Genomic DNA, 18,284 nt, shown 5'->3' with positions numbered 1-18,284 from the left:
ACTTCCCCGCGGTGGCGGCGCTGCGCGTGCGCGGCGGCGGCGCGGGCTGTGCGCGTGCGCGGCGCGGGCGCGGACTCGCCATGGCGGAGGAGGCGGCGGTGCGGGCCCAGGCGGACACCGTGCGGAGGCTCAAACAGGACAAGGCCGATCCTGACGAGGTGCGAGGGCTCCGGTATTCCTGGGAATGCGGTGTAGTGGAGGTTACTGGGCTGAGGCTGGCGGTGCTGGGGAGAGGGGTGTCGGGAGGGATGGGAGTGCGGGGCTGGGAGGTGGAAGGGCTGAGGGTGCAGGGGAGGCTCGTGGTGGGAGCTGGTGACTCCGGTGTTCGATTGAAGGGAAGGATGCTCGGCAGAGTTAGGACTGCGAGGAGGATGCTGGAAACCGCTGGTGCTGGTGCATGTAGCAGGAACTGGTGGGATAGGAAGGGGGAGATAGCTGTGGATGGTAATGGAGGTCGTGGGAGTCAGGGAATGGTGGGGGTGTTTGCGTTGCTGAGATGGGGGTGCTGGTATGAGGAATGGGAAGTACTGGAGAGGAGCAGGGAATGTCTCTGTGGTAGCTGATAAGCTGGGAATAGTGGGTGTGTTGAGGTTGTGGGGTGCAGGTGCACTGGGAACGCTGAGGTTGAAGGGCAGTGGGCTGGCCTGGTGGGTGGTCTTATCCCCAGCTCCCTCCTTGCTCCATCCCCAGATTGCAAAGGAAGTGGCAAAGCTGCTTGAGATGAAGGCACAGCTGGGGACAGACGAGGGGAAACACAAGTTTGTGCTCAAGACCCCAAAGGTAACTCCCCACAGCACACTACTGTGCCCTTTGTGTGCATGTCCTCCCCCCATATACACACCCAGCACCCCTCACACATCTGTGGGCAGAAGTCCAGCATGGCCACACCTGTCTTTGTTCACATTTCTGTTTTCGCTTTCAGTTTTAGCAGCAAGGGGGAGAGGGATGAAAACATACTCTGACAGCATTTCACCCAGATACCCACCACCTTAGAGACTTCTGAGTGCTTCTGTGACATTCCAGCCACCGCTGGTGTGGTCGGGAAATTCCCTTCTAACCAAGCTTTATCATAACTGCCCAGTGTGAGAGGGCTCATGTCTGCTTCTAGTCTAAGGGGCAGAGTAATCCCATTTACTGAGCAGGTCTGGCTTGCTGCTGGAATTTCTGGGTCCTCTTTTGGAAGGACCCTTCCTTTACAAGTAGTTTTTCAGTCTCCAGATCTCTAAGGATAGTGCCCATAATGCAATTTCTGCTGAAATACTTTGTAACCTGGATGTTTCATCACTGGCAGCTGATCAGAGACCACCTGCTTTCATGCTGTGGCATAGAGACTGTTATGAATATGTCCACAAACAAAGCAGGCTGTGGTGATGCCACTGACATAGGAAATCATAGAAAACATGGAATGGTTTGGGTTAGAAGGACCTTAAAGCTCATCTTGTTCCACCCGCTGCCATGGGCAGGGACACCTTCCACTATCCCAGGTTGCTCCAAACCCCATCCAGCCTGGCCTGGGACACTTCTAGAGATGGGGCAGCCACAGCTTCTCTAGGCAGCCTCACAAGGAAGAATTTATTCCCAATATTTAAATGTCTCAAAATTGTCCCTTTGTCCATTTCCTTTATGATGTGTTTTGTTGAATGTAATTGTGGTGTGATGCCTGGGAAGTGGAAGGGCATTTTATTGTTTGAAAGTGTGGAGAAGGGGATTTTGCAGCTCTATTGAGTGCCAGAAAAACTCAGTTGATTTTGCCAGCCCATCTCAGGCTTGTCAATGGCAGCTGAAGGCCACCTGAGTGATCTGTGGGTGGGGGTGCTTCCTTCTGCCTAACTGGTTTCATAAACCAGGTTTTATATTAAACAGGTGTTATAAAGTGGAAGTTGGAGATCTAGCTAATTAACAATGATTTGTATGTTACTGAGAACATGAAGGTCATCATTGAAATAATTCAGCAACACCAAAGAAATGGAAAGGGTGCGTGCAGAGCTGATGGTTCCACAGTTTCAGAGCATGTCTGTCCTCTGTTCCCACCTTTGGGGTGGCTCATGGGGCAGGGGTCTGGCTAATAGGTCTAAGTCAGAGCTGAGGACAAGTCCTGGTTGTACTGTCAGCTCAAAATCAGGCTGAACTCTGACTGCTGGATCTGTTTTATCTCCTTTGTTTCCTGTATTCTGAAACTCCTGACTTAGGTTTCGCTCTGCAGACCATGGCAGACTCTGAGCTGTGCCCTGATGTTTTCCAGCATTTTTTGTGGTGTTCACCAATATCTGGTGTCTGGACCTGGTCTCTCTGGCTTAGTTTAGCAGTATGTCACCTTCTTCATATTGCTTCTGGCATCTTTCTCATGTCATGCCTCTAATCCAAAGTGTCCTTTGCTCCTTTTCTTCCCTCATCCCAGGGCACACGGGATTTTGGCCCCAAGGAAATGGCCATCCGTGAGAGGGCCTTTAAAGCCATCATCTCGTGCTTCAAGCGCCACGGAGCCGAAGTCATCGACACGCCGGTGTTCGAGCTGAAGGTGGGTGAGGACACACAGCAGGTTGGCTGAGCTGGTGAGGATCCTGCAGCTGAGAGTGTTGAGGGTTGAGTTTCCTTCTTCCATTCCTAGGCATTCTCCCTTTCTCTCCTTGTTTTCTGTGTGCTCTAGGGCTGATCCCCTGTCACTGAAGATGCTGTTTGTTCGTGTGTTGTTTTGTTGTAGGAGACACTGACAGGGAAATACGGTGAAGACTCGAAGCTCATCTATGATCTAAAAGATCAGGGAGGAGAGCTGCTGTCTCTGCGCTATGACCTGACAGTATCCTGCCACAGCTGGTGCTGAGGGGCCTTGGCAGTCCTCCTTTTGGGGCAGTGCTGTCCTGAGGGGGAGGGAGGACCCTAAACTGACAGGGAGAGCATGAGCGGTTCAGTGGGTGCAGAACCCTTGCTTGGTTATTTATTGTGTATTGCTTCTGTTTGGTGAAGGAATGCTTAGAATCATGGAATATCCTGAGTTGGAAGTGACCCCAGGGATCATTGAGTCCAACCCCCAGTCTGTCCTGCACGGGACACTCCAGCCATGTGCCTGAGAGCGTTTTCCAAATGCTCCTTGAGCTCTCTCAGGCTTGGTGCCACAACCACTTCCTTGGGGAGCCTGTGCCCATGCCCAACAACCCTCTGGGGGAAGACCTTTTCCTAACATCCAGCCTGACCCTCCCCTGACACAGCTTCATGCACCATGTGTCTGGAAGTACAGAAGATCTGTACTGAGTGTGGTTTCTTCCAAGATGGGTTCCCAGGCCAGGTTGCTGCAGTACACAGCCCATGTGAGACTAAGATCCAGCCTAAAGTCCTACTGGACAAAACCTGAAGGGACACTTGGAGGCAGCCTGTGTGGAGACCTTGGGGAGCTGTGATAAGTCCAGCTGTCTTTTAGCAGTCCTTTGCCCCAGGGGTGCTGGGTGGGACCAGTGAGGACCCAGCACTGCCTGTGACTGATAAGTGGGGGGGATGTTCCCTTCTTGTTGCCATCCTTAACTCTGTCTCAGGTACCCTTTGCTCGCTACCTGGCCATGAACAAGATCACCAACATCAAGCGCTACCACATTGCCAAGGTGTACAGGAGGGACAACCCAGCCATGACCAGGGGCCGCTACCGCGAGTTCTACCAGTGTGTGAGTTTGGCAGAGGACAAGGACCCTGCTGGGACAGGCTGTGGGCTGGGTTGGCACTGTCAAAATAACAGCTGTGTTACCCTTCCCTGGGTCTGTGGAAAGCTCTGAAGGATCCACTAATCTTCTCCTTAGTGTGTCCTTATGAGTGTGAAAAACAACTGGAGGGTGGGAGAGTGGCTGTGACAGCTGTGACACAGTGCTGGTGTGGTGTGGAACTTTGTCATAGAGCCCCAGGTATCACCTCCTTTGCACTGTATGGGAGGGCAGCTCCTTGCTCCATCCCATAGTGCTTACTGGATGGGTGGTGGGGAAGGATTTCCTTCTGATCCCAAATCTGGCAGCAGTTCAGCTCTGGGTGTGTTATCAGGACCTACAAACCAGGCAAGGCAGTAGCATATGCTGCTTTACTTCCATGTTAGTCAATTTTAACTTCAAAGGAAGGGAAAATCCAGAGGCCAAATTACAAAACAAGTAACAAAGTAATTTCCTTCGTGGCTTTCTCATGATAGCCCTAAGGAACAGCTTTGCTCTGTTCTACTGACACAGTCCCCAGGGACTCATATTGCAAACAACTTTTTTTGTTTGAGAACATCCCTACTTCATTATACAACCCCTGGGAATACCTTCCAGCTTTGGCTTGGTGATTCCTGTTTCCAGATGACATGGGGTCATTGCCTCCTGTCTCATCTCTTATTCCAAGATCCCACTCCTCGGATGGCTAGAAATGGTCTTCTAATATCCAGGCTAAACTTATTTGTATTTGATTATTGCCTTCCTCTTCTTTAAAGAGTTCAGCTCTTAAAACAGTAGCTGTCATCCCTTGATATGTATTCTTCCCCTTGCACAGGTAAACATTTGGGAAATCTTTAGAGAAATCTTCCCCTCCTAACACCACATAAATCAAGCTCTGTTACCTTTGTTACCTTTTCTCCTTGGAGATGTTTTCATTATTTTCTGAGCCTAGGACCTTTTTCTGCAGCTTTTCTTCAGTATAATTCACCACACCCTGTGTTTTTTCAGTGAGATTTAATCTGTGCCATTTACAGTAATATCAGCCCTTTCCTGACTTCCTGTACACTTCCTGTACTTCCTCACCCAACTTTCCCAGGGATTGCATCAGCCCTCTTTGCACTCAGCTGATCGGGAATTAACTATGTGATCCCATCTCTTCCTCCAATGCCCCCGTTTATTTTGAGAGCTTGATTAAGCCCTGTTGAAATATATCCACATAATGAAAATTATTTTTGTACCCAAAAATCTCACTGAAGACTTTGCATTTGGGGATTCCTAAACAGGAGTTGAAGAAGGGCTCTCTTGTTGCTTCTGTGTTTTTTATTTGTCTCTGAACACTGATGCTCTTTTCCAATCATGGGATACCAGCCTATTAAAATATCTTGATGTTGGGCTTTGGTTCTTCTATGTGCTAATTCATCTGGTGATCTCTGGTGGGGATCACTCAGGGTTCCTGATTCCATTTTCTGTCTTAGCAGTTGAAACCCTGGTTTTGCTTCTCTTGCCTTCCCTAATCATTAACTTGATTGGCACGTGAATTAAAAAGCATCCTAAGAATCAAGGCAAAACATTTGGCATTTAGGTTACAGCAAATGATAAGTAGTTTTTTTCCTCCCCTTTCTGATTCTTTTGTTCTATTTATTTACTGCTGCTACTCCATTTGTTGTTTTTTGAGGATATCTGTTTCAGAGATTCACACAGCTGCTGGGTATGGGGAGCAGGTCAAACTCTGTAAAAGCAGTGTACAAACTCTGAAATGCAGTGGACATGAGGGCACTGCTGCCTTCCATGGTAGAGTCCTAACCTACATTCTGTCCCTTATGGACTGAGTCTGTAAGGGATAGTGCTCCCTTACATCCCAGTTCTGTTGGGTTTTGTACATAAACTGCTGTTACCAGTAGTTGAAGCTATTTTTGTGCAGTGGTGCTGAATTGCTCACTGCCTTTTCCTCTGCCCCCAGGACTTTGACATCGCTGGGCAGTTTGACCCGATGATTCCTGATGCTGAGTGCCTGAAGATTGTGCATGAGATCCTGAGTGACCTGCAGCTCGGGGACTTTGTCATCAAGGTGAGACAGGGTGGTTCTCTGTGTCAAAGTGGGAAGCAGTGGTCATTGTTCCTGTGGTTTTACACAGTAGTACCTGTTCCCACTCTAAGGCCTGACCCAGGAGTTTGTCCCTCCTGTCTGCCTGGAAGCCTTTTGTGCTAAAGATTGGATCTCCACTTGGATTTGCTTTGAGCTGGGAAGGACAGGAGTTTCCCTGAGGCTGCAGTGACAGTGTTCTCTCCAGAACTAACCATGGTCCCTTCCAAAATTCCAGCAGCCAGCTAGAAGGATAGAATGGTCTGGGTTGGAAAGGACCTTAAATATAACCCAGTTCCATTACTCTGCCATGGGCAGGGACACCTTCCACTAGACCAGGTTGCTCCAAGCCCTGTCCAGCCTGGTCTTGAACACTTGCAGGAGTGAAGTTGTCACAGCTTCTCTGGATAACCTGTGCCAGGGCCTCACCACCCCTATAATAAAAAATTTCTTCCCAATATCTATCTAAGCAGGGTATTGTCATATTCACTGCCTGCAGTAGAGCAGGCTCTGGTCCAGGATTCCTGCCCTTATCCCAGCTCCCAATGTCTCCTTAGCAGGGGCATCTGCTCAGTGTGTGGTGTTCCCTGCAGACTCCTGCCTTTCCACCAAATCCTTTTTGGAGCTGAAGCATTTTCTAGAACAAGAGCTGTGCCCTACTGTACGCTGACCTTGCTACTTGCTTCCATACACCTCTGTTCCCTTGGGATGGCAGCGAATGGTGCTCAGTGTGTAGGTGATAGGATGGGAAGGGTGCACAGGAGCAGGAGAGCAGTGGGCAGGAGTGGTGGATGCACAGTAGGGCAGTGGGATCTATGCGAGACTTGGAGCTGGGCCATTCCGGGGCCCTGCAGGCTGGATGTTGTGTTCCTATTGCAGCTCCATGGGGCAGGAGCCAGGTATTTCCCCTTGAACCTTTCTGGGGTGAGATGAAGGAACTGGGTGTTTTGGGCAGTGGTGAAAGTGTGACCTTTGAGGATGAAGACATTCCTGCAGTGGGGAGCAATAGAATAACCTGCCTGTGGTTACTTGTGTCTCCCACAAGGCACTTTCTGGTTCTTGTTGATGCTGGAGGAGTCCAAATTCCTGTGCAGTTTCTTTGTTTCTGACTAATTGTAGACATTCTCACTGCCTGTGGAAATGTTGAATCTAGCTGAGTCTTTGGCCTTAATTATGTGCTCTTACAGAGCATAATTAAGCTACAGAATTCACTATACTATCATTAAAAAAATAAATCCTCATTGAGGATTTAACATAATCAGATGTCCTTTTTCTCTTATGCTGATAGTGTAGGGTAATACTCTGAATTAATCTCCTTGGCTGTGGTCTGTTCCTGAGCTGTTTTCACATGTCCACACGAGGGGACTCATAGACCCTGATGTTTTTTTTTTCTCTGTTGAGTGGAGGTGTCTGTGGCTCTAGAAGGAAATGTGATGGCTCTGCTCAGGCTCAGTAGATGTCAGTTGTGCTGTTTCATCTGCTCTGGTAAGCTCAGCTCCCCAGGATTGGGAAACAGAAATGACAAATAGCAAAAAAACCCGTGACAGACATCTCCTATGTTCTTTTCCATGCTTAAAAATGCTAGGTGAATGAAGCAGGACACTGCTGAAGCATCTGTTTGAGTTCATAATTCCTGATGTGCTGCTCCTTTTCCCCCAGGTCAATGACCGGCGCATCCTTGATGGGATGTTTGCAGTTTGTGGTGTCCCAGACAGCAAATTCCGAACCATCTGCTCCAGTGTTGACAAACTGGATAAGGTATGGGCTGGAGCCCCAGGCTGTATCTGCTGCTGCTGGAGTCTCAGTGAATGAACCATGGTCCATGAGAATTATCTGGAAAATGCTGATGGGCATTGAGTTGTTCCCACCTTTCCCTGGAGGGGATACATGCAGGGCACAGCATTCACACAGGAAGACTGGATCCTCTGTTTTGTAATCCACTATCCCATGAGGTCCTGATAAAAAGAAAGGTGGGAGGGGAAAAATGCTCTTCACATAGGAGGTTCAATATCCTCAACCTTCACCTGCTCAAGGTGTTGCTGCTTATGAACCAGGCTTATAAAACCTGCACCAAATTAGGCTAGGGCATGTTAAAAAGAGCAGCTTATGTCTCATCTCATGTGGTCATGGTTCTTTGTTGAAGGGTGAACTGCCTTTTCCTGTGGAGGATTCATGAGATGGTGAAATGAAGGCAAGTGGAGGAATTCTCACTCAGCCTTGTTAGCAGAGATCCATTGCAGAGGCATGACCAAAGTTTGGGGCTGTGTATGTGTGAAAAATCAATGGGAAGGGCGCATTGGGCTTTTTGCTGATGGGATCATTTCCTTGTGATTTATCTCAGTGCATCTGGATGTGATCAAGTCTCTGATTCCCTTTGACCCTTGGTCAGTGGGAAATGGCAGCATATTATGCTTACATTGTTTTTTTTTCCATTACCCAAGCAATACCTCACGCTTTTCCAGGTGATTCCCACCTTTCCATGACCAGCAACACTTTCCTGAGTGGTGTTTATGACTAAGCACCTAACCAGGGAAACCACAGCAGCAAGATGGCTCTCAGACAGGGTGGTTATACAGCACTGATATTTGATTCTGGCCAGAAGTCAAACTAAAAGTATTTTTAAAGGGTTGGGATACAAACAGGCTGTGCAAAGGGACAAGAAATGGAGTTATGCACACATGACTGTGCTCTGAGAGCTGCTGCTTCCCTCATGCACATTCTAACCATGATGATGAGATTCTGCCATGCAGAGGAGAGCCCATGGGCCCTGGTGCAGTGGCTGATGCCCTTCTCTCCCCTCACAGGTGCCGTGGGATGAAGTGAGGAGTGAGATGGTGGGAGAGAAGGGGCTCTCTCCCGAGGCTGCGGATCGCATCGGGGAGTACGTCCAGCTCCATGGTGAGCACCATGGCTCATGCCCTTGGCCTTGCTCTGGGCTGGGGATGGAAGGTGCAGGGCACACCCCCGGCTGTCTGGGGCCCCTGTGCCGGGCACTGCTGCCCTGGCACAGCTGAGACATGGCTGGTCCCCACAGGTGGGCTGGAACTGATCGAGCGGCTTCTGCAGGACCCAAAGCTATCCCAGAACAAGCTGGCCAAGGAAGGGCTGGGAGACATGAAACTGCTGTTTGAGTACCTGACCCTGTTTGGCATCACAGGGAAGGTGAGGAGGTGTGGGGGCAGGAGGGGGTGCTGCTCTCATGGGCCCGTGAGCAGCCGGTGACGGGGCCGCCCTTGTGCCCCACAGATCTCCTTCGACCTGAGCCTGGCGCGGGGCCTGGACTATTACACAGGGGTGATCTTTGAGGCTGTGCTGCTGCAGCAGGAGAACGAGCACGTGGAGGAGCCCGTCAGCGTTGGGAGCGTGGCTGGAGGTGGCCGCTATGACGGGCTGGTGGGGATGTTTGATCCCAAGGGCCGGAAGGTGCCCTGTGTGGGGGTCAGCATTGGGATTGAGCGGATCTTCTCCATCCTGGAACAGAGATTGGAGGTAGGTGGCTTTGGTGCTCAGCTAAGTATGGTTAATCCCCCACTCCAGCAGATGCTGAAATCAGTGTTCCTTGCCCCAGCATTCAGAGAAGCTGGGTATGCCTCTGCTGTGCTCTGCACCAAGAGTTAGAACCAAGATAAAACCTCCTATTCTCTCTGACCTGGCAGATGACATCTGGGGCTCCCGCTGAAGACAAGACCCTTCTTCCCACAGCCCACAGACATGGCTTCTCCAGCTGCAGCTGGAGGGGGAACTTTAATCCTCAGCAGGGGCAGGTACCTAGGGCAGGGGCCTTAGTGCTCCCCACAGCATTGGGCATCCATGTGAACTCAAGTCCTCCTTGGTGAGGCAGCACTGTTCTGCAGGGGAGGCAGCAGCCTCACATCTAGTTGTCCTGCCTATGGCACTACAGAGACCAGACAGGGATCACGTTCCAGTGCAGGAACTGCAGTGCCTTTAGCTTTTTCCTCTTCACCCTCCTCAAAGCTGTACTGTACCATCCCAAGCAATGAGTGTTAAATAGGTCTTTGTAAGCTCCCAAGATGTGGCTGCGTGTTCCTCTCCCCTGAAAGTCTGGTGTTGGCTCTCTCTTGGCAGCCAGACACAACTGGAATTTCTAAATAGAAACTGAATTCCTCCCCCACCACCTGCAGTCCTGGCCAGGTTTGTTCCTTTGCAGGTGACCTTTTAAAGTCTTCTCCCTTCAGCAAGGCAGCAGGGAAATGCCACATGGAGTATCCAGCATCTGCCACAGGGACTGATCGAGCATTCAGCTTGCTGCTGTTTAACCCATAGTTAGAACCTCAGCTGTAGAGCAGGCAGCTGCCTGTGTCCAAGTATGTGTTGCTTCTGAGCTGCTTGGAGCAGATGTTTAAGGAGGCCCTTGGGTGTGGAGAAACATGAGGGAGGCTGTGTGAAGCACTCATCATGGAAAATTGATTCTGCATTAGGATGGGATCTGTGGGATCTTCCTGACTCTGAGTTAATGCTGTTGATCCCTCTGAGCCCAGTCCTCTTCACTGCTAGATGGATGGAGCTGAGTAGTGACCCATCCTGCTCATAGAATCTCAGGTGTCTTGGTATATCTGTGGCAACTTTGGGGTTTTGTCCCCTCCCTAGGCCTCTGAGGAAAAGATCAGGACAACAGAGACACAGGTGCTGGTGGCCTCTGCCCAGAAGAAACTCCTTGAAGAGCGACTGAAGCTCGTCTCCGAACTGTGGGATGCTGGAATCAAGGTATAGTCATACCAGGTGATGGCAAAGTCAAGAGCTGCCTGGTTCACTCTCCAGCAATGTCCAGGAATGGATCTGGCTTTGCTTTGGGAAGCAGTTACAGTGAGCAGGTGGGGAGCAGACTGCCTTCCAAATGGAGCCTTCCTCTTCTCATGGGGATGTCCCATATCATGGGCTCTCCAGGAAGGGCTGGGCAGCAGGACTTGGTTAGCCCTGTAACTGCAAGGCTTTGTTGAACCTGGTGTCCAGCCTTCTCCATGAGTCCATCCTGTCCCCACCACACAACCTCACACTCACCAGACTGGGCCAGCAGTGCCTGGGTGAAGGGGCCCAGTGAAACACCCTGGTTTGATGATGGTGGTGTGCTCTGGCTTTCTCCCAGGCAGAGATACTGTACAAGAAGAACCCCAAGCTCCTGAATCAGCTGCAGTACTGTGAGGACACGGGCATCCCTCTTGTCGCCATTGTGGGTGAGCAGGAACTCAAAGATGGAGTCGTCAAGCTGCGGATCGTGGCAACCAGGGAAGAGGTATGACCTGTGGCATGGTGGGGTTGGCTATGTGACCCTTCAGCCCAGCTCAAACCAGCACTCCAGACCCAGAGGTGTTTCCAGCAACTTCTGTAACACCCCATACTCCAGTTCCTTACCCCATGCAGCTTCCTGGAGTTAGGAAGTGCTGTTGTCTCTAGCTCTGGAGAGTTTCTTATCATGTGGCCTCCCTGAACTCCTCAGTTCAGGAGCCTGGAGCGGTGATTCAGTGGTGCTCTTGGAATGAGTGAGACTGAACAGAACTTGGTTAGCCCTGAACTGCTAACAGCACCTGTTTTCTCAGGAGAGATTCCCAAAACAGGCAACACTGGAATCAGTGCCTATGCCAGTGCATAGGTCACTGGCTAAGATCACTGCATAGATCACCTAGCTCAGTAGCTTTGGAACCAATAGGAAGGTGTGGGAATAGCATCATTCTCACAACCATTACAGAGGAGAGGGCTCACTGGGGTAAGGGCTTGCTGGTGCGTGCCTGCTCTTACATGTTCAGCTCTGTGGCTGCTGCAGCCCACTCAGTCCCTGTAGAGAGACTAGTGACACCTTGGTGTGACCTCCTGAGACACAGGGTAATGTGTCAAGCTGCTGGAGTTGTATTGAAGGAACTTTTTGCTCCCCCTGTGTAGGTCAATGTTCGCAGAGAGAGCCTGGTGGAGGAAATCAGGATACGAACGAGTCAGTGTTAACCCCTTGGGACGCATCTGCTCCTTTGCTGGATTCCAGCTGACAGATCTCCTTCCATAAATGCCTTCACTAGGCTGTGCAGCAGTGGGTGGGATGTTGGGGTGACTTTGAAAGCTGTATTTATTCTTGTCTTATGCCCTTCTTTCCCTGGTGGGAGCCAAGAGGCTGCACTGACTCCTGTGCCATGCCCTGGCCCTTGAGAATGTTGCTGGAAAGATGCTGTGGGAGCGGCTCTGGCAGATGCCAGCCGCACGTCTGCCGCAGTGACCCACGGAGTCCCACACTGGCAGCAGATCCCGGGGGTTTGGCTGCAGCTTCTTGTTCCCGTCGTTTTGAATAACCATCCCAGCCCATCTCTCTGCTCTGGCTGCAGGGGGTGACCTTATCCCCAGCAACATGTAATGGCGCTGCTCCCAGAAACATAATAAATCTGTCTGTCCCCTGCTGTGACTCCTGTCTCTGCTTGCTGCTCGGGGCAGGGATTTGCTCACCTGCCTCGTTAAGCCAGAGCTGTTCTTTAAAGGTCATTGTCGATGTTTCTGCAGCCCTGATGTTTCCTCCTCCCTCTGGATACCCTGGTGCTGACAAGTGCCTGCTGTGACAGGTGCAGAGCCAAGCCCCCACAGCTGGGTGGAGTGCCATGAGTCTCCTGTGGGTGGCTCAGGGTGCCCCCCAGACCAGAAGGATTAGGCATGAATAAAGAAACAATACATCGTTCCTGTGCATAAAAGGACAAGACGAGAGGCGAGTGGCAGGGAAAACAAGGTAAGAAAAGGCTAGGAAAAGGTAGAGCATAGAGGCTAGAACAAGGCAAGGGAAGGAAAATTAAGACAAGGGCTCCCTTGGGTATGGTGCTGCCGCTCCCGCCTGCACCGGCCGCACTGGCACAGCACTCCCCTGTGCACCCTATTTATAACCTCCTGCCAGCAGCGCGCGGCCCGGCTCGGCCAATCAGAGCCCGAGGGCATGCCCGGCCCAGCCAATCCCGGCCCACCTGGTCTCGTCCCGCTCATCTTTCCGAGCTCCGCGCTCCCCTCAGGCCCTGCTCCCGCCGCCGCCGCTCCTGGGGGCGGTTCACGTCCGCTCCCCGCCGTCCCCGCCTTCCCCGGGGAGAACTCCCGGCCGGGATCTGAACAGGGAGCCCCCTCCGGCCCTTCCCGGGCCTCAGAACCTCCTGCCATGGGCTGCTGCAGCAGGGCCGCGGCTCCGCCGTCTCCCGGAGCGCCGCCTCAGGCGAACAGCAGGGGGCGGGGCAGAGCTGAGGGGCCGGGCCGCGGCTGAGCTCGGCGGGACGGCGGCCGGATTGAAAGGCCACCTGTGATTGGACGATGCGGAGAAAGGCGGGCCAGGATTGGCGGGGCCGGGCGCTGCCTCAGTCGGGATGGGCGGGGCTTGGTGTGTGTGGGGAGCGGCCGGGGGAGCCGGAGGGGATCGGGAGGAGGCGGCGAGACCCGAAGGGCGAGCCCGGGAGCCCTGCCCGTGGGGTCCGGGTACCTCCAGGCGAGGCCAGGAAGGGGTCGGAAAAACAAGGAACAGGCTGGCAAGGGGGGGATTGGTACAGCAAGGCAAGGGAAGGTACTCAAGGCATGAGAGGAGAAGGCAAGGACGGGGTAGGGAAGGGCAGACAATGGGGGACAAGGCAAGGGAGATCTTTGTAAGGCAAGGGAGGGGTAGGGAGGAGAAGGCAAGTGAAGGCACTATCAATGTGAGGGTAGTAATCAGTGCAGGGACAAGGTACACAAGTCAAAGCAAGGGAGAGGTTGAAAGGCAAGGCAGTGCAGGGGAGCGGCACGGGCTCGGGGCAGAGGGGCTGGAAAGCTGTCCTGGTGGAAAAGGCCCGGGGAGCTGTGGTTCACAGAGGGTGAACATGAGGCAGAGTGTGCCCCGGAGGGTCAGGAGGCCAAGGGCACCTGGCCTGTACCTGCTAGAGTGTGACCAGCAGGACCAGACCAGTGACTTCCTCTCTGTCCTGGGTGAGACCACACCTCGAGTGCTGCATCCATTTCTGAGCCACTCACAGCAAGAAAGACTTCGAGGGGCTGTTGCATGTCTGGAGAAAGGAATGGAGCTGGGGAAGGGTCTGCAGTGTCAGTCCTCTGAGGAGCTGAGGGAGGGGTTAAATTGGAGAAAAGGAGACTCAGGGGGACCTTCTTGCTGTCTTCAACTCCCTGAGAGGAGGGTGAAGATCAGACCCTTCTCCCAAGGAACAAGGGACTGGATGAGAGGAAATGAATTCAAGCTGCTCCAGTGGAGGTTCAGGTTGGACATCAGGAAGAATTTTTACATGGAAAGGGTGGATAAGCACTGGAACAGGCTGCCCAGGGCAGGGGTGAAATCACTGTCTCTGGAATTGTGCTGGAACTGGACCCAGCACTCAGTGCTCCAGTCTGGTTGACAAGGTGATGACAGGTTGGACTCGATGATTTTGGAGGTATTTTTTAGCCTTAATGATTGCATGGTAAGAAGGGCAAAAGAGCATTGAAAACTGCCTTTGCTGATCTTTTTCATTTAGAATGTGTAATTACATTTTTAGATATTCATGTCTGTTTGCAGTTACACTTTTCTAAAGGTTGTGCATGCCAGCCTTAGGCTGTTGAAATAAAAGCTTCCATCAGGGTTAAAACTGGGAGCACAGATAGTAAATATGAATTGAACCTTTTTAGTCAATGAAGCACTTACCGTCATCATTAAAATGAAAACAAACCCAGATTTTTTTGTTGTTGTTGTTGTAACCAAAGGAGAAAAAACAAACCTAGTGCAACACAAAGTATGAAACTGTACAGTGATTTCAGACATTGCCTCAGTGGGCTGATTAACTGTTTGCAAATACTTAAACATGAGAAAGTGTAGTTGATAATCTGTGTTTTACCTTCACAATAAGGCCAGTGGGTCTTCCTCTTCACAAACTGCTGAATATGTGTATTTCATAGTCTTCAACATAGAAAATTAAAATTAAATACTGCCCTTATTAAAAATTAAGTAATAACACCAGACACTAATTCTTATCTGGTTTAAATGAAGACAAACAGTATTTCTGAGGTTTGATACTGATGCAATATTTCTCCCCATAAATTCATATAGCTTAAGGTTTATGTGTTTCCATGTGATGCTTTTTAGCAGGTACCTCAAGCCTTTACTCGTAATTATTAGGTGCTGGAACTAATTAAAAAGAGAACAGTACTGCTACAATGGAAGTAATTTAGATTTTAGTTTAAAGCAGCAAAAATATGCTTAGAACCCCTTGATATAATTTCACATCACTGGAAGGAATCCTGTGAATTAGCAAAGGAAAGCAGCCAATTAGTGCTGGTGATCCAGTGGTTAGAGAGTTGCAAAGTTCTGACTAATTCCTCCACTAATGATGGAGCTAAAGCTGTTTGGTGGCCTGAGGTGCTGGTTCTAGGAAGAATCAGAACTGTCTCCAAGAAATTAGATGAAGCCAAGAGCAGCATTTACTCTTACTAACACTCAACATTTTAACTGCTGATTTGAAGTTCCTTTGAGAAGTACTGGTTCCTCATATTAATTGTTTGTGTTCCAGAGTGTGTGTGCGTCAAACTGGCAGGGAATTGATTTCCTCATCCTCAATCTCCACCCCCGGGCTCACTGAGATGAATTAGTAGTGGGTGACAGCAAAATTTAAATGTGTTATCTGGGAGTGTGTGAAGCAGCTTGAGAAATTGAAACTGTGGATACTTCTGCACTCTGTATTACAAGAGAGGTGTGAAATGATCAGAGGATATTAACAGCATTTCTTAAAAAAACTTACAGAAGAGACAGTGCTCCAGAGAGCTCTGTGGGATATGGGATGGAACTGCATGTACCAATTAAATCTGTGGTGCCAATAGCTCACAGCAGCTCTGCAAATCAGTGATGTTTACAGGAACCAGGCAGTGAAACAGGGGAAAAAAAATCTTATTGGAGTTACAGTTTCAAATGTGATACTCTGGGGTTTTTTCTGATTTTCAAAGTCTTGATTCCATAGATTTAAGGGGTTGATTTGGACCTTGATCTTGTGGCCTCTTCCTTTCATCTCTGCTTGACTTGCACAACTGAGGTGGAAATAAGTGATGGTGGAAGCACAGAAACAGCTTAAACTGTGGGGTTTTTTCTGCCTGGTGGGGTGTTGGGAAAGGGAAATTTGATAACTACAGATAACTGAATCTGAGCTGCATAGCATGATCTTGGTTTTCCAATAGCTGGGAGGAAGGTAGTGGGGAAGTAGGATTGCTACCTAATATTTCACTTGATTTCTTTTATGAATGGTTTTCATAACCTGAAAATTATTGATGTTACATCAGAACCTCCTTCTCCAGAGTGAATGAAGACATGCACCAGAAAAATTATCTGATGGAAAATGGATATTTTCTTTGAAGGAGATTCTGTCTTTTATCTTAGGAACAATGGAGAGAGAAACCTGGTATGTTTATCCCCTGAAAATATGTCATATACAAAAGACCTGGTTAGAAGTAAAGTTATCTATTTTGTTATCTTAGGTAAAACTGAGCTGGACCTGCTGAGAACTGAATCTGATTTCACCTATGGAGTGTTTTTATGACATATAATGAGCCTCTTTAGGAGTCTTTTGATCTGCAATGGACAGATCTGAGAACCCAGACTGCTCCAAGGAAGCCATGTGAGTGTTTTTTCCTCTTTTTGAGGGAAGTGTCAGAGGGGCTGAGATCCCCCTTATATTGTGAAGAGATCTAGTGATGTTTGTACTAGGAAGATAAAATTCAGTCTTTACAAGGAGAAATCTTATTCCCCTTCTCCAGGATTTCATTATTCAGATCAGAAGAAGAGAGTTTTGTTTCTAACCCAGCATCAGAAATGACTCTTGCCATCATACTTCAGACACAAACCAAACCAAACCCAGATCTCTCACTCTTCAGGGCCAACACCACAAAATGATGAGTTGTAGAATTACAAGATGTCTCATACCTTTCCCTGAAAAGTATAACATGTATAGGCTTTCCTTATCCTTATCCTTACACTTTCCTTATCCTTTTCCTCTTGTGAACCACCAAAATCTTCCCCACTCTCAGCCAGGCAGCTCTGAACAGGGAGCACCACTGCACAGAATATGATTTAATGAGGGTCTAGGACAGCCTGCAGTGCTGAAACATGCTGCTGAGGCAGGCAAGCATATCTACCACTGCCTACACACCACCAGAAGATTCTCTCTCCTTTCTGTCTTCCTATGCTTGTTCCTCCCCTAGTCCCTCCCTTTCCCCTTCCCATGAAACATCCCTTATGCTGTTTCATACAATCCATAGATTGTGCTCTGCACCATCCCTAAATTCTCCTCCCTTGCTGTAAGTCTCATCTCACCAGGGCCATTGTCATCCTTAAGCTTTGTGACATTGCCAGGAGAGAGTTGCCTTCACCTTGGTGGGCTTGGATGAGGCAGGAGTGGGGACAGTTTGTGTTGGGGTTGTTGCCTCCTGTGTGATCAGCTGAGTGTTGTTTTTGAAAGTGAAATGTGTGTTGAGATAAGGACAAGGAGAGATGTGCAGCAGAAGATAGCAGAGCACTGCCAGTCACTGTGATAAGCTTGTTTCTGGTAGGGGGCAGCTCACTCCTGGGAACTGGGAAAGGTGGAAGCTGGGGAAAGCAGAAGTTGAGGTGAGACCTGTGACCCCTCTCAGACACATCAGAACACAGGGAGCCAAGAGTCTCCTCTGCTCTGCTGTGTGGGGTTGGATTAGGCAATAATGTTCCAAGGACACAGTGCTTGAATCAAGTGTTAGAAATCTGACAATCTCTGGACAGATGCAGAAGAAAAAGCCTGTATCTAAAAAAAGCAGCCGCCACCAGGAGACAGAAATTATTGTGAACAACTGCAAAGTTGGTTTATGGAGCTGGTGCTGTTCTCAGGCCAGATGAGCAAGATTAAAACGCATAAAGGAGAGGAGGGTGTCTCACAAAATCAGAGGCATGTTATCCCATGGAATGCATGAACGAGGCCAAGCAGAGGCAATGCCTCACTGAAAGAGAGGGACCAAGCATGGAAAATTAATTCTGCACATCCAAAAACTGCTCTGAAGAAGAAAAAGTGAAGATGGACGGTCTGGACAAGTCACCTATTGTAAACCATCTTGTAATACTTCATCAGGCACCCGTAGCTTGGAAGTGTCTGAGCAGTACTCAAAAAGCTCCATGGGGTATTCAGGTGTACAGCAAATGTCTCCAGAGCTTCTGTCCCTGTGTAGTGAGCAATAGGCAGGATAGAATGGAAAAAAGTCTCAAACTGCAGATACAAAGCTCTTGGCCCCTGGTGAGAAGGGAAGGTAACCAGCACGGACATTTGGTTGCCTTCAGGTCCATGGAGAATGGACACAGGCAGAAGGGAATGGGCAAACCTGGGCATGAAGCGTGGGTGGAGACGAATGATGGTGATCTGTGGGGACAGGGGAGGGAATGGAGGAACCCTAAGAGTGGATGGTGGGGAAAGGAAAGAAGACTTGGCTCTGCTGTCTATCACGCTCAGAAACCTTTCCACCCCAAAAGCCCCTTCCCTCCCCAGAATCCCATCTTCTGCCCCGGGTCCTGGACACCCCCGCCCCTTCCCCAGCTCTGTCCC

The 18,284-nt window shown here is 49.8% G+C and overlaps 1 protein-coding gene across 1 annotated transcript; it reads left to right on the top strand.

The window, feature by feature from the left end:
* Positions 1 to 26: 26 nt before the first annotated feature.
* On the top strand, positions 27 to 12,151 carry HARS1 (histidyl-tRNA synthetase 1). The gene is made up of 13 exons (XM_058848334.1): positions 27 to 158; positions 691 to 780; positions 2,399 to 2,518; positions 2,702 to 2,797; positions 3,528 to 3,653; positions 5,626 to 5,733; positions 7,408 to 7,506; positions 8,553 to 8,646; positions 8,783 to 8,910; positions 8,995 to 9,237; positions 10,357 to 10,473; positions 10,853 to 10,999; positions 11,644 to 12,151. The coding sequence occupies exons 1-13, from the start codon at positions 81 to 83 to the stop codon at positions 11,701 to 11,703; spliced, it is 1,506 nt and encodes a 501-aa protein (XP_058704317.1). The 5' UTR covers positions 27 to 80; the 3' UTR covers positions 11,704 to 12,151.
* The last annotated feature ends 6,133 nt before the right edge of the window (positions 12,152 to 18,284 follow it).

The sequence above is a fragment of the Poecile atricapillus genome, chromosome 13 (genome assembly GCF_030490865.1).
Source record: "Poecile atricapillus isolate bPoeAtr1 chromosome 13, bPoeAtr1.hap1, whole genome shotgun sequence".
Lineage (NCBI taxonomy): Eukaryota > Metazoa > Chordata > Aves > Passeriformes > Paridae > Poecile > Poecile atricapillus.
Note: the sequence above shows the minus strand (reverse complement) of the source record. Positions and strands in the feature narration are given on the sequence as shown.